Source organism: Triturus cristatus, chromosome 7, assembly GCF_964204655.1.
Source record: "Triturus cristatus chromosome 7, aTriCri1.1, whole genome shotgun sequence".
NCBI lineage: Eukaryota > Metazoa > Chordata > Amphibia > Caudata > Salamandridae > Triturus > Triturus cristatus.
In genome coordinates this window covers 748,338,548-748,354,796 of record NC_140590.1, presented here as the reverse complement: position 1 = coordinate 748,354,796, position 16,249 = coordinate 748,338,548, and the positions used below count along the sequence as shown (strand labels likewise).

The 16,249-nt window shown below is 47.6% G+C and overlaps 1 protein-coding gene across 2 annotated transcripts in view; it reads right to left on the bottom strand.

Moving 5' to 3' along the window:
• DNAH17 (dynein axonemal heavy chain 17) overlaps positions 1-16,249 on the bottom strand; it is a 14,992,541-nt gene that overhangs the window by 9,264,489 nt on the left and 5,711,803 nt on the right. For both annotated transcript variants that reach the window (XM_085617470.1, XM_085617471.1), the window contains one exon: positions 1,838-1,963. In XM_085617470.1, the coding sequence (XP_085473596.1) occupies positions 1,838-1,963 (126 nt within the window). The remainder of the gene's footprint in view (positions 1-1,837; positions 1,964-16,249) is intronic.

Here is a 16,249-nt window from a genome sequence, read left to right as displayed (position 1 = left end):
CATTAGCTTTGTGTTTTGCAACCCACATTTGCTTGCTTTCTAAGTGCTGGCTTTATTTGTTTTAGGCTGTCCAGCTTTAGTTAGTCCCTTCCCTTGCCCAAACCTTATTTAATGTATTCTTCCACCAGTCACATTTCTTGTGCAAATTTCTTAGTAATTCTAAAGTGTGATGGAAACAGATATTTTAATGCGATCAAAACAAATCAATACACTAGGTGATGACATTTCCACTCATTATTGTTTTGTGCTGTATACTTTCATCAGTAAAACTGTATTTGATTGCACAAATGTAATGGTTATTTCAATTGAAGATGTAAGGGCAGTATTCTACCAAACCATGCATACTCCACTTTACCCTACTTCACTCTAATCCGCACCGCAATAAAGCTATTGTACTCTATACTGCACCACGCCAAACTATACCACTCCACAATGCAATCTACTCTGCACCACTCTACTCTAAGCCAATGCAATCTACTCTACACAACTTTACTATGCATCACTGCAATCTTTGCAACTCCTTACCACTCCTTACCACTGCACCCTATGCCACTGCAGTCTGCGCAAATGCACTCTGCTCTGACCCACTCCACTCTGATCCAGTACACTCTATGTCACTCTGTACCATTCTACTCTACTCCACTGCCAATGCACTCTACAACACTCTACCATACAGAAATGAACTCTAAAACAGTCTTCTCTGCAACACTGCACTTCTGCCACTGCAATCTTTTCTGCCCCACTCTACACCAATGCACTCGATGCCTCTACAGTCTATTCCGCATCACTCCACTCTATGTCACTGCACTCTATGCCACTCTACTTTGCAATAGCTCTACTCCACTCTACATCCTTTCACTACGACATTCCAACCGTGCGTTCACCGGTCTTGCTCCGAGAATCTGGAACTCCTTGCCATTTGAGACCAGATCCAATCCTTCCACTACTTCCTTTAAAAAACTGGTCAAAAGGCTACTAATGAACGAACGTTAACGCGTTGATCATGCTCGTGTGTTTTGTTAAATAACCAAAAACGTGAATGATTTTTTACTGATGTTATATTATATGTTTTTACCTTTTTTTTGTTTCTAGTTCTCGATAGCTCATTAACTGTTGACTTTTCTCATCTCCTTTTTGTTAAAATTCCTTGATGCACATTACACATTTTGGTTCTTTCTATTGTATGATGTTTTACTCGGAGCGCTCTATGGCACCTCTGATACACCCTACTCATTATTATTGAATGTTTTCCCACAGGTTGTAACTTCACTTACCTTCTCTATGTTTTGTACACTTGCTGGCGCCAACTCTGTACAGCGCTCTGATACCCCTTTCGGTCTTGTTCGCTCTCTATTAAACTTTTCAAATAAATAAATAAATTCCACTCCCTCTACAACACTCTACCCCACTCTACACCACTCCACTCTATGCCCTTCCACTCTACGACATTCTACTCACTCCACAACATTCCACAGCACTCTACACCACTCCATGACACTCAACTCAACTCTACTCCACTCCATGACTCTTTGTGTCACTCCAGAACACTCAACTCTACTGCACTTTACGCCACTCCACGCCACTCTCCTTTACCCCCTAACTTTTAGCCATATTGCACAGCAGCCTCACTGGTGTACAACAAGGCTAAAACATACTTGCAAAGCCAATATTTCTTGCATAGGCAAGACCAATAGGCTTTGCCAATGCTTGTTAACTTAATACATGATCATGAGTTTTTGTTCAGGTTTTATTGTTTTCTCGGCTAATACAAATGTGGAGAAAAAAAAAGTTGTTACTCTATAAACTGCAGCAGAACCCAAAATATTCAGTTTCATACCTGGGCAGGATAATCAAATATCCACTGCTCTCTTGGTTTCTCTTCGTATGTAACAACCCCTTCTGATATATTATGACGTAATGTAGAACACATTCTCTCGAGCAATCGATTTAACCAGCTTTCAACCTGTTATCAGAGACATCAGCCAAAAAAGATCACACAAAAGCAATGATTATATTCCCCAGGATAAAGTGAACTGTTACAAATTGGTACAACTACAGTTAGCAACTGGACAACATTGGTCATTCCAGTTCAGGTTTACATTTAATTTCCTGTACAAAAAAGTGTTCAGGCACGTCTGGTTGTTACCACATGAAAACCCAATGATATGTTCAAGAAAAGCTGTCCTTCAGGCAAGAGGGTGTGCCCAAAGACTGCTATACTTCTATGCTCACACACGCACACACACACACCTCCTAAGTTTGCAGATCACGGTGCTGGCCGTTTATGTATTTTGCGTTCTGCCGAGACAGAGTGAACTGAGTCAACTGCAAAACTTCAATTCAATTTTTGACTGATTACTCATCACAACCAATGTTTAAAAAAATGGTGCCTCTGAAAAGGAAATTCTGGTTGGAGAAGGATCATTATTTCACTATTAAGGGGCCAAATACGATGTCGTTAGGAAGGGCTCCGGATGGGATTCGGTATTGCAGGATCTGATTCGGAACCATTGTTTCCAACCAAATCCTCCAGTTTTCCCAACGACTGATTACGATGTCCGGAAACTTTACGAGCAGTCCAAATCGGTTCCGAAAGGCATTGGGTGGGTTCGAGTCTTTCGGAGCCGAATCATTTAGCTCATTGGGTACAGTTTCCGGATGAGCGATGATGATGACTGATTTGGACAGCCATACCAACTCAGTTTGCCCGAGACAAATCAGCTTTTGAAATCAGACTTTGGGGCCCGTTGCAGGCCCCCCTTCACTTGGAGGTGACCAAATGTGACCCATGAGGGTACCCAAAGGACCCCTCTTCCCAACCATGCACAATGTGGCAGACACCATGGGATGCCCGCCACAGGGTGCAAGGTTTTCTGCATACACCCCTTTTTCCAATGGTAGCCTGAGTTCTTGGTCAAAACTCTGGCTCCCATTGGAATCAATGCGAGTCCGACCGAACAATGTTGGAAAGCATCGAAATCGATTGCCTGGACTAGCAGGACCTGATTCTGTAGGAAACGAGTCCGGAACCGATTAGTTCGGGACAGATTCCTAACGGCATCGTAATCGGGCCCAAAGTGTGTTGGAGAGCATGGGTATATTGCTTAATGATCATAACGAGTGAAAGTAACATTTCACCTTTACAGTACATAGCCCTCTAGCTTCATTACAGAATGCTCTTTTCCTATAAAATGCAAAAAACTTCACAGGTGCGCCATCTCTTTTGGCAGTATTCTATTAAAGCCACTCAGTTTATTTACTCTTAACATTTTTGTTCGGTACTTCAAGCAGTGCTCTTTATTGGAAAATTGCAAGGTCCACAGCAGATTAAAGCTTATTAAAAAATAGCAGAGTAAGCCAAACGATGTTAGAAATGCTTCGTTTAGGAATAATGCACAAACACGAGACTCAGACCAGTTATATCGTCAACTAATGTTACATCCAGATAAGCACTATCTGTTTTCTAAACATACCTTTTTTAAATCACAAAAGACCTCTGTTGAATTACGTGAACAATATACGTCAAAGTCATGGAAATGCTGGCAAGCAAGGACCTAGGAAATCTGCATGACAGTGTCTTGCACAAACATTGGGTGGATCAGGACAGTGTTAACGAACAAGTTACTTACCTTCGGTAATGCATTATCTGGTAGAGAAAATATCTAGCTGCAGATTCCTTACCATTGAATTCCCCAGGCATCAGGCCTTGTCCAGAAACCTTTGCTCGAGCAATACCCCTAGCGCACCTCATCAGGTGGCTCCATTCGGCTCCACGTGATGTAGTCTGCATCGTTAGTATCGGTTATGACGTTGTGGTCACCTACATAGGCGTCACCCAGGTGTGTGGACATCAGTACTTTTTGCTTTTCCACACCAGAAGCCCAGAGCCTTGAAGTAACTGACTTAAACGAGTGCGAAACTAAGGCCCTAAAACAGGCAGTAACCCTAGCCCTAACAAAATCAGTCTTCAAAGAGGGGAGGCATATCTTCAGCTAGATATTGTTTCTACCAGATAATGCGTTTCCGAAGGTAAGTAACTTGTTCATCTGATAGAGGCTTCTAGCTGCAGATTCCTTACCTTTCAATTAGATATCCAAGCCATACCCTCCAAGGCGGTGGGATGAGGACCAATTCCTCACACTAGGAAATACTCCAGGACCTAACAAGCAGAATGCCCATCCCTGGGGACCTGACGAACAAGTTACTTACTTTCGGTAACGATGTATTTGTAAGAAACATTAGTTAGTTAGATTCCTCACCTTAGAATATCCCCAGGCGTCAGACTGGATCCGGAAGATTTTTCGTCAGCAATACCCCTTGCGCGTCGCTAGGCGTCGTCTGCGGCTCCGCGTCCCTCGTCGGCGTCGTGCGCCGGGATGACGTCGTCGGAGTACTTAGACGCCGCCCTCGCGCGCTGACGTCAGTTCTTGTACATAGCCTTCCGCGCCAGGAACGCAGAGCCATGCAAAGACCGACACTGGTGCCAAAAATAAAATCTAGGGGCCTGAAAAGGATAACCTTAACCCTAGATGTCAGTTCGCAGAACGGGGAGGATGGGTGGGTCGGTGAGGAATCTAACTAACTAATGTTTCTTACAGATACATCGTTACCGAAGGTAAGTAACTTGTTCATCTGAAAGAAACACGTTAGTTAGATTCCTCACCTTAGAATAGATACCCAAGCAATACCATCCCCGGTGGTGGGTCTGCGAACCAAGATCACACCAGAAAGTCCTGGAGGACAGAACGGCCAAAGAAGCCATCCCTCCGGACTTGGCTGTCAAGGCAATAATGTCTGGCAAACGTGTGTAGCGAAGCCCACGTCGCCGCCTGACAGATGTCCTGCAAAGGGACACCCCGTCCCAAAGCAGTAGTAGCCGCTGTGGCCCGAGTGGAGTGGGCGCGCAGCCCAACAGGAGGGTCCTTTTTAGCCAAAGAGTAACACATTTTGATGCACAAAACGACCCACCGAGAGATGGTCCGTTTGTGCACAGCTTTCCCCTTCTTAGCACCCACGTATCCAACGAAAAGTTGGTCGTCCACCCGGAACTGCTTAGTGCGGTCCAAATAAAAGGAGAGCGCACGTTTTGGGTCCAGACGGTGGAGCCTCTCCTCCTCTTTGGAAGGATGCGGAGGCGGAAAGAAGGTGGGCAAGGTGACAGACTGCCCAAGATGAAATGGAGTCACCACTTTCGGAAGAAAGGAGGGACGAGGCCGAAGGACAACCTTGTCCGGATGTACAGACAGAAAAGGAGGCTTCGAAGATAAAGCCTGGAGCTCACTCACCCGTCTAGCCGAGGTGATGGCTACCAGAAAAGCAGTCTTAAGAGTCAGAAGACGAAGAGGACAATTGTGAAGAGGCTCGAAGAGAGCGCACATCAGGAATGTCAAGACAAGATTCAAGTCCCACTGAGGCATTACAAAAGGGACAGGAGGGAACATGTGAGTAATGCCTTTTAGAAAGCGTGTAACTACAGGGGACTTGAAAAGAGAAGGCTGATCAGGAAGCCGTAAGAAGGCAGAGATGGCAGCAAGATAACCTTTCAGGGTGCCCAGGGCAGAGCCCTGCCGGGCCAAAGAAAGAAGAAAGAGGAGAACCTCAGAAAGAGGGGCGGAAAGGGGATCCACAGCCTTTGCTGTGCACCATGCCACAAATTTGTTCCACCGGCAGGCGTATACCGTCTTTGTGGAGGGACGCCTGGCTGCCAGAATGATATCACAGACTTCAGGAGGCAAGTCAAATGGCATCAACTGCCGCCGCTCAATCTCCACGCATGGAGGTGGAGGCTGGACAGGTTCGGGTGGAGGACCGTCCCCTGCTGCTGCGACAGAAGATCCTCCCGAAGGGGCAGACGTATCGGAGGATCGGTCAACATACTGAGTAGCTCGGGATACCAGTACCTTCGTGCCCAATCCGGAGCCACCAAGATGACTTGGGCCCGGTCGGGCCTGATCTTCTTCAGCACTCTGGGCAGAAGTGGTATAGGCGGAAAGGCGTACAACAGACCGCAACTCCACTCGCGACGAAAAGCGTCGCCGAGTGAGTGCCGCCTTGGAAATTCCAACGCGCAGAAATGCTGACATTGCGCGTTCTCTTCAGTGGCGAATAGATCTAACCAAGGCTCTCCCCACTGCTGAAAGAGACCTTGCGCCACTTCGGAGTTCAGACGCCATTCGTGATCCATCATGCACCGGCGGCTGAGTTCGTCTGCTCTGGCGTTCAGAGAGCCCGCCAGATGTTGAACCACTAGGGTGACGCCCTGGTGTTCCAGCCACGTCCAGAGGCGCAGGGCCTCCTGACAAAGGGTCCACGACCCCACCCCGCCCTGTTTGTTGCAATACCACATGGCGGTGGTGTTGTCCGTGAACACCTGCACGACACTTCCCCTGACAGAGGGAAGGAAGGCTTTCAGTGCAAGCCAGATCGCTCTCAACTCCAACAGGTTGATGTGGAGGCGAGACTCCGCCGGAGACCAGAGGCCTCTGATCTCCGCCTCTCCCATATGGCCACCCCATCCCAGGAGGGACGCATCCGTCACTACGACATGCTCCGGTTGGGGAAGGGAGAGGCTTCTGCCCATGACCCAATCGCGGTCCGTGAGCCACCACTGCAACTGCTGTGCAGTGCCCTCCGAGATCAAGACATGGTCGGACAGGTTGCCGTGATGCTGGGCCCACTGAAACTTCAGGTCCCACTGCAGAGCCCGCATGCGCCGCCTGGCGTGATGCACTAGTAGGATGCAGGAGGCCATCAGCCCCAGAAGCCGCAACACTAGCCTGACCGAAACCCAGGATAGAGGCCGAAAGATGGGAATCAGGGCCTGTATATCCCGGACCCGCTGTTCCGGTGGATAGACCCGGAACTGCGCCGAATCGAGAACCGCTCCAATGAAAGGAGCTTCTGAGAGGGACTCAGGTGTGACTTCGTCACGTTGATGGAAAACCCCAGCAAATGCAGGAGATCCGCCGTAGTCTGGAGGTGGGAGACGACTGCCTGGGGCGAGCCCGCCTTCAACAACCAGTCGTCGAGATAGGGGAAGACTGGAACCCCTGATCTGCGCAGATGAGCTGCGACCACCGCCATCACTTTCGTGAACACCCGAGGGGCACTGGTGAGGCCGAAGGGGAGCACGGTAAACTGAAAGTGCTCGTGGCCTACTGTCAACCGCAGGTAACGCCGATGAGCCTGCAGAATGGGGATGTGAAGGTAAGCGTCCTGCAAGTCCAACGCTACCATCCAGTCTCCAGGGTCGATTGCCGACAGGACATGAGCGAGCGTCATCATTTTGAAGCGGTTGACATTCCTTAGATCCTGAGATCCAAGATAGGTCACAGGCCTTTGTGCTTCTTGGGTACCAGAAAGTGGTGAGAATAACAACAACCACCTACTTCTGGGACAGGAATGCACTTGATGGCTCCCTTGTCCAAGAGTGCCAAAACTTCCTGTTGGAGAAGGGCCAGATGATCCTCCGACATGCGATGGTACAGAGGTGGCAGGGATGGAGGGGTAGTCTCGAAAGGGAGGGAGTAGCCTCTTTGGCCTATTTGCAAAACCCACCTGTCTGACGTGATGGTGCACCAATGGGGGAGGTGATGGTGAATCCTGCGCTCACTGGCGTTTGGTGGCCCTGAAAGGTCGGACTAGGATGGTTTGGAGGCTGCTGCAGAGGGGGCTGTGGTGGACTGGCCTGCACGCTGGCTCCCAGAACCAAGGCGCTGGTTCCCACGTCCGCGGCCGCGCAGGGGCTGAACAGTTTGCGCTGGCCTGTGGCTCTCGGCGGGATGTGGTGGAGCACCCCTTCCGTAGCCACGAAAGGGACGAAAAGCAGACTGCGCAGGGCAGGTGGTGGAGAGGCCCAAGAACCTGGCCGTAGCCCGAGAGTCCTTAAAGCGCTCCAGCGCGATGTCTGACTTGTCTCCGAAAAGGCGACGGCCATCAAAGGGCATGTACATAAGAGTGGATTGGACATCCCCTTAAAAGCCAGTCAACCTCAACCAGGCGTAGCGTCAAAGGGCTACTGATGAGGAAATCGTCCTGCCTAGTGAGTCAGCGGTATCTAGCCCACAGCGGATGGTAAACTTTGCTGCGTCTCTCCCTTTGGCAACCACACGAGAGAGTACGGCCCGGGCCTCCTCCGGGCACTGAGGCAGCACTTGCGCAACCATGTCCCACACAGAGTGGGTGTAACGGCCCAATAGACATGAAGTGTTTATCGACTGCAGTCCCAAGCTGGAGGAAGAAAACATTTTCTTTCCAAGATGGTCCAGCTTTTTGGATTCCCTATTCGGTGGAGCAGTAGGGAATGCGCCCTTGGAGGTGGAGGCTTGGACCACCAAGCTCTCAGGGGTGGGATGTTGTGAAAGGAAAGTGGGGTCGCACACGGCCGTGTGGTGGCGTTGAGCAATCATCCTGTCCACAGGAGCCCCTGTGTTGTGCCTGGACCAAGTGCCCAAAAGGATGTCCGTCAGGGGTTCATTGAACGGCAGCAGGTGCTCCAAAGAGCTCACCGCCGGTTGAAGCGTCTCTTTTTCTGCGCCAGCAAGCGCAGATCCGGAGAGAGCGGTACCCCCAGTTACTTTTTGACTGACTTTTTCTCGACTTTTGTCGACATCATTTTTTTAATCCACCGACTTCTGGTGCACAAGGGATGCCTGGCTTCAAGGCTTGCGGTTCCTGTAGCCGACTGATGTCAGTGATGGATCCACACCGCACGTGCCTATTCTACGTGGAGCGCGACCACGACCCCAAGTCTTGCTCCGACTGCCGGACCATGAATCCAAAGTCTTTGCGGAAGCGGTCCTGAAAGCTTCTTAAGGCCCGGCAGTAGGGTCCGTGCCACTCGAGGTCCTGGTCGCATAGGAGGTCGAGGGACCGGTCGCGGACCCACCACCATCCTTCGTGCAAGTCTTCAAACTCGGGACCCTCTCTATAGCTCCCTTGGTCATTTTAAATGAACCTCCGCCATCTTTTCTTGAGTTGGCAGAATGGGAAGAGGAAAAGAAAGGAAAGGCAGAGAATAGCCCTCCTGAATGATCTGCAAGACATACTTGTCCAATGTTATGGACCTCCAGTGGGGGAGATGATGGTGGATTCTCCTACCAACTGGAGTGGTATGGTCTTTCGGAGTCAGACTAGGAGTGCTTGGATGCTGTAGCTGCTGAGGGCAGGTTACCCAACGACTTCTGGCTTCCATTCCGAAGACGGAATAAACCACGTCCCCGTCCCTGCACAACTTAGGAAGTCTGCACAGGGCTGTGGCTGGGATAGGGCTGACGTGGCTGGAACTCCCTTCTATTGCCCCGAAAGGGGCCAAAACTAGGCTGGTGATGAGGTGTTGAAGAGAGGCCCCAGGATCTGGCCGTACCTTGAGAGTCCTTGAACCTCTCTAGGGCTGAGTCTGCCTTCTCCCTAAAAAGACAGGATCCATCAAACGGCATGTCCATTAAGTTTGCCTGGAAATCACCTGAGAAGCCAGACGTTCTAAGCCAGGCATGGCGCCAAGGCCACCGTTGATAAAATCGCTTTGCCCAGCAAATCAGTTGTGTCAAGGCCCCAACTTATGGTGAATTTTGCTGCATCGCTCCCGCCCATGTAACCGCCTGAGAGAGCTCAACCTGGGCCTCCTCCGGCACTTGTGGCAGCACTTGCACAACCGTCTCCTAAAGGGATTGGGAGAAAAGCCCAATATGCATGCGGTATTCACTGACGGCAGGGCCAGGCTGGAGTAAGAAAACAAGTGACTCTAGCCTCTTGGATTCCCTATCCAGGGAAGGCGGAAGGAAACACGCTTCTTGGAGGAAGCTTGCACTCCCAGGGGTGGGGTGTTGGCTGAGGAACTTTGGGTCGCCCAGAGCCGGGTGATGGCAGCATGAAATAGTCCTATTCACAGGAGTCCCTGTACTAGGCTTGGACCACGTGCCTAGAAGGACATCAGTAAGTGCATCATTGAAGGGCAAAAGGAATTCCGAGGTGGAAGTCCCAGCTTGAAGAGCTTTGGTCAGGAGATTAGTCTTGACCTGCACAAAGGGCAAATCCAGTCCAAGGACCTCGGCTGCCTTCTTTACTCCCATGGCATAAGATGCCCCCTCCTCTGTAGCAATAGTTGGCTGAGAGAGCTGAAGAACCAGAACCTTTTGGGCCTGGCGGCGCAGGGTATGCCCAAAGTCTCCAGAGTTCACCTGCTTCGCTACACAGAGACACGGGCCACTCTGTCGGCGTTAGAAGATCAGATTTATTTCGCTGCAGCTAGTACAGTTATCCTAGAAGTACACAAAGTAGGTTCTCAGGAGACTGCCACTTCACTCTGTGGCGCATCAGATTAAATACTATATAATACACAATAATTAACGAGATACACTCCCAAAGCATATAAGAAAGAGCCAATAAGGAAAGTTAGAAAACAGAGTGGAACCAATAGGAAGAGTTCGAAAACAGAAATATCAGATGACTCGAAGAGACCTCTCCTCCAATGGTGTTTGTCAACCCACCCTCAAGCTGATAGATTAACAGATTAATAACTAATTTACAGGTAGAGAGATACGTTTGTGTGTATTGGAGGACAGTCGTGAAACAAGAGAATGCTAGCAGGAGACAGTGAAGGCCAGTCGATAAGACAAAGTCAGGAAAGAATAGTGTGAGCCAACAGATAGTTGAAACAGGGATTTGAAAAGCCAGACAGGGATTAGTGTACTCGGCTAGTTCTAACATCAGCTTTGCAAATAGAGGCCGAGGGCGTATTTGGACACCGGACTACAGAAAAAGCAGAATAGACTTTGTTCGCCGTGCTGCCTGAGTGATGGCAACACAAAATAGTGGCGGGTCACAAAATGGCGGGTCGATTCGATCGTGATCGAAAATCGAAGTTCCTCAGACCCTCCTTTTGCCAGAACTCAGGCAAGATAGACTCACGTTAATCTGAGTCCACATCAATGGCCATGAGGTCATCGAGCTGTTGCTGTAACATCATTCTTATATTTTCTGTTACTTGCGGTTTAGGTTTTGGGACACATAAAGTAGCACAAAGATCACAGATAGCAGGACCACAGTGCATACAAAGGCAACAGGAAAATATAATGGTCAGGATTATACCAAGGAACGTCAATGCTTTCCAACCCCATTTGGACAGTAGTCCCCAAAACCATTCCGTTAAAGACCAATCTCCTTCGTCTTGATGAATAGACTCGGAGATTATGTGCAACTTGGAGATAGCTTGGTATACTGTCGGAGCATCATTAGGAATGAAAATACAGCAACTTGACCCGATCAATTTGCATACTCCGCCCTGATCGGCAAGAACAAAGTCTAAGGCAATTCGATTTTGCAAGGTCATGAGACGATCAGCCTGTAGTTCTGCCGTGATGTTACTTAAGGCTCCTACAGTGATGTCTATTGTAGTCTCTACGACACGGACCAATTGCCTTATATTTCTGCTGTTAGCCATTGGACCCCAGAAGGGAAGAAAACCTTTAAGGAAATCTCCTCCTTCTTGTCCGGCTGTGTCCTTTGAATCAATAATCCCTCTACTGTATCGGGTTTGGTGATGGTTTGCGGAAGCAGTGTAAGTAGGGGGAAGAAGGAAGGCTATATAACAAGTGCCAGAGAAACCCGTTGGTAACCAAGTATAAGCTCTGTTGTAGCAGATGAAATAGGTGCCTTGAGAGGGCACTAAAGGAGGCGAGTTCTGAGAGGAATAAACATACGTGTAGGAGCAGTTACTCCTTTGTGTAGTGTCAGAAGAGCGATCGTTTATTTGTAAGCAGAAGTTACCCTGATGTGGAATAGTCCAGATTGGTGAAGACTGTCTCTTTCCTACCTTAGTACTGAGACTAGACATGTATTGTGTGACGTTCCAATTAGTGTATGCCTTTCTTTCATCGATGGAGATTTTGCTGTTCTCCATGATTTTAGCCATAACTACCATACCCTTAATCAAAGAACTATGACTAAAATCTGGATAACTAATTTGTGTACTAATTGGTCGTCTGAATTTGCTTTGATAAGCGTTGGAGAAGATGACAAAGTAAGCCCAAGCAGAACCTTCGTAAGAGAAAGGAAGAACTAAGTAGGGCATTACTTTTTCTGTGGTGTGTGGCATAAGACCACACACCCAACAATCAGTTGTATTAATTACTAATTGGTGTTGATGTAATAGTTGGACAAAGGAATTGTTATAATACTCAGTTCTTCTAATGAGTTCATGTGAAGGAAGAGTATAGAAGAGGTGTGGAGAGATAGTAGAAGAAGACAAAGAAGAAGAAGAAGAAGAAGAAGAAGGGGAGGCATCTTTTGGCTGTACAGCATAAATTATCCAACCAATAATCGCCAAAACAATACATAATGATATAGAAACACATAAAGTTATACTAAAACGACTGTACATTATTTTACAAGATGCTTTCTTCATTTCATCTCTTCTTTCTTTATTACTTAGCGTAGTTTCCATCTCACTAATGGATGCTCACGGCAATCTTCCTCAATCACTAAAATCACGATGCTCTACCATCCTATGACACTGAAGATCCTGCAGACCTATTGTCACAACTCAGGTCGTGACCTAGACGCCTACAGGGACCCTGCAACCGAAACAGAATACTACACAAGGGAGAAGAAAGTTTTAGGTGTTCATGGGTCTGGGCCTGAGATTGTAATGTCTTTTCCCCGGAACACTCTGATCTTGAAACAATGTTTGTGGTTCAGTCGTATTTAAGCGACGATGCGATGGAATTGCTTCCTGTAAAATGTCGTCGTCCTCTTTCTTAGACAATGTCCCATTCAGGTGTGCATCGCTAAAAGGCACGAATCGTGGAGTCTTTTCGATTTCACAGTCGCCAACACCTCTGCGAACCCACTGATCAAAGGGCAAAGGCAAAGGCACTTTCTTACAATGCACACCGTGAATCCAATTTTTCTTTCCTTCAACTTTGACTGCTGTTCTTGTGGTTAATAACACCATACGAGGCTCCCGCCACCTGGGCTGTAGATTATTGGACCTCTGAAAGTTCTTCACGCAGACCCAGTCGCCTGGTCGGATGGAATGACCTGGGTCTACGGAGGCCTCTGGCAGAGCACTCTGAACCTGTTGATGAAGAACACGCAATTTAGTCGTAAGGTCATGCAAATAATCAATCAACATTGGATATGGCAAGTCTGAGAATTTCTTAGGACGAGGTATTCCCCATACGTTGGCCGGACGGCCAAATACCACTTCATAAGGGCTAAGTCCCAAACGAGAGTGTACTGCAGTTCTGGTGGATAGCAGAGCTAACGGCAAAGCATCAGGCCAATTGAGTCCTGTACTTGCTTGAACCTTCGCTAATTTCAACTTCAGGGTCCCATTGTAACACTCTACTCAACCCGCTGACTGTGGGTGATTTGCCGCGTGGAACTTTTGCTTGATGCCAAGACCTGCACAAACTTTCTGCATAACTTGGCCAACAAATTCGCTCCCATTGTCACTCCAGACAATGCGCAGTAAACCAAACCTAGGGAAGAACTCTTTCAGAAGAAGTTTAGCCGTGGATAAAGAAGTGTTGTCTTTTAGAGGATATGCTTCTATCCATCTCGAAAAGGCGCATACTACCACCAGAACATATTTGAGGTTGTTGCATCGCTCCATATGAATATAATCAATTTGCAACACCTCAAATGGATATGTCGGAGGAGCAAAGTGACCTGCTGGAGTTGGGGTTCCCTTTCCCGGGTTGTACATTAAACAAACAATACAGTGCTTTACTACATTGTCTGCGCATTTTGGGATGTTCCCATTTTGCCATACTGGAGCTAGAAGTTTACAGATGCCTTTTGCACTTAAATGGGCTGGACCATGCGCCATAGTAACCACTGGGAGAACATAGGCATCTGGTAACAGCCAATGTTGATGTTCAGACAGTTCCACCCAACAACCCATCTCATCTAACATTCCCGTACTTTCTTTCCACTTCCTCGTCTCACTCTCTGAAGCCTCTTTCTGAATAGCTTTTACGCTTTCCACTGTATTCTCACACATTCCTCTCTCTCTGACCCAATTCGCAGGACCTGCCACAAACATTCGACTCGTTGAATCTCTTGCTGTTTTCTTTGCTATTTCGTCTGCAAATGCATTTCCTCGTCCAACATCATCTGTAATCTTCTTGTGTGCACTGCATTTCACTATCGCTATTTGGGTGGGTAAGACAAGTGACTCAAGAAGATCAGTCACTAGCTGACCATGTTGTACTTTAGTGCCATGGGAAGTGAGGAAACCCCTCTCCTTCAAAAGACGCCCAAAATTGAACGCCACACCAAAGGCGTATTGACTGTCAGTGTATACATTCACTCTTTTCCCTTTTGATAATACACAAGCTCTCGTCAGTGCTATCAATTCAGCTGCTTGCACTGAATTGTGTCTAATGCGTGCAGTTTCAACAATCGTATGTAAAGTAGTTACAGCATAGGCTGAAACTGTATCTCCATTAGGCATCTTAATACAAGAACCATCTACCCATAGAGTCCCATCCGGATTCCCTAGCGGTGTATCTTTCAGGTCAATTCTCCCTTTTGTCTCTTCCTCAGTACGGAAGAAACAATCATGCTGATCTTCAACACTCTCCTCATTTGGTAGGGGCAAAAAAGTAGCTGGATTCAAGGTATTACATCGCTTGATGTGTATATGACTAGCTAGGAGAGTCAGCTCGTAACTAGTTAAACGAGCACTCGTAAGATGCTGCGTTTTTGTTCTGTTTAGCAAAGTATCCACTGCATGTGGCACCATGACAATGAGAGTGTTATCCAACACTATTCCAGTAGACTGTCGGATAGAAATTGCTGCTGCTGCTGTTGCTTTGAGACAACTGGGCAAAGCTTTAGCTACAGGATCCAGCGTAGCCAAAAAATAAGCACATGGTCGCTGTTTGTCTCCGAATTGCTGCGCCAAAACTGACAATGCGCAACCTTCTCTCTCATGAACATAGAGCGTAAAAGGATTAGTGTAATCTGGGGTGCCTAGTACAGGAGCAGAACAGAGAGCAGTACGTAAATCAGTGAAACTCTTTTGGCACTCATCAGTCCATGGAAGGGGCTGAGGCGTATCTTTCAAAGTGAGTGCCAACAAAGGTTTGGCTATTAGTGAGAAGTTAGGGATCCACTGTCTACAATAAGAAGTGATACCCAAAAAGGCACGTACTTCCCTTTGTGTGGATGGTACAGACATTCGTGCAATCGCCTGAATACGTTCTGGTGTCAATCGTCGTCCCTCCTTTGATAGGAGATGACCCAAGTAGGTAACCTCTCGACAAACATACTGTAGTTTGGAAGGTGAAACCTTGTGATTCAGTTTAAACAAATGGTGTAACAATGCAACAGTGACGTCTTTGCAGATATCTTCTGAATCAGCGGCGACTAACATGTCATCCATGTACTGTATAAGAACAGCACCAGACCGCAAATGAAAAGTATCAAGATGACATTTTAAAGCTTGGCTGTAAATGGAGGGACTTTCACAGTAGCCTTGGGGTGCGCGCTTAAACCAGAAGCTTCGGCCTCCAAGAGAGAAACCAAAAATGTCCCTACTTTCTTCTGCAATGGGAATACTGAAGAAGGCATTCTTCAGATCAATAACAGAAAAGATGGAAGAGAAAGCAATTCAGGAGGAAACTGATCTTTGGACAAATACATTGGGGAGATTAATTTCTGTCCTAGAGTGAGATGTACGCCAGAAGGAGAACAATATATTGTAGCATGCATTCTTTTCAATAGGTCTAGACCCAACAGATTCTCACCGCAACCATTCGTTAACAGAAGTGGAGCTTCCAAATCATAAGGACCAACCGAGATGGGTAAAGGGCAAGAAACCGGATTACGAACAGGGGCGCCAGAAAATCCTACGGAAACATTCGTTAAGCCAGACAAAGGTGCCCCAGGGAGTTTAGAATGAATGATAGAACTTCTCATTGCTCCAGTATCCAGAAGAAATGGCTCTGAAACACCCATTGTAGTGACGTTAACATAGGGACCATTTTGATCTACTGGGATTGGCACAACTCCCTTATTTTGTCCATGGCTATCCTAGTTAGCATGAAGACTCTCATTCTCGCCTTCAACATAATGGTCTTCATTATAATACTGAGTAGACCTCACAGTTTGCTGATCAAAGTAGTTCACGGAATTGGGAGAAGGTAGGGCACGCTGTTCTTGAGTCAACACACCCCGACCTTTACCTCTGTTTGCTGACTGGAGGCCAGCACGACCTCGTGGAGCAGATAACGCTCCATTG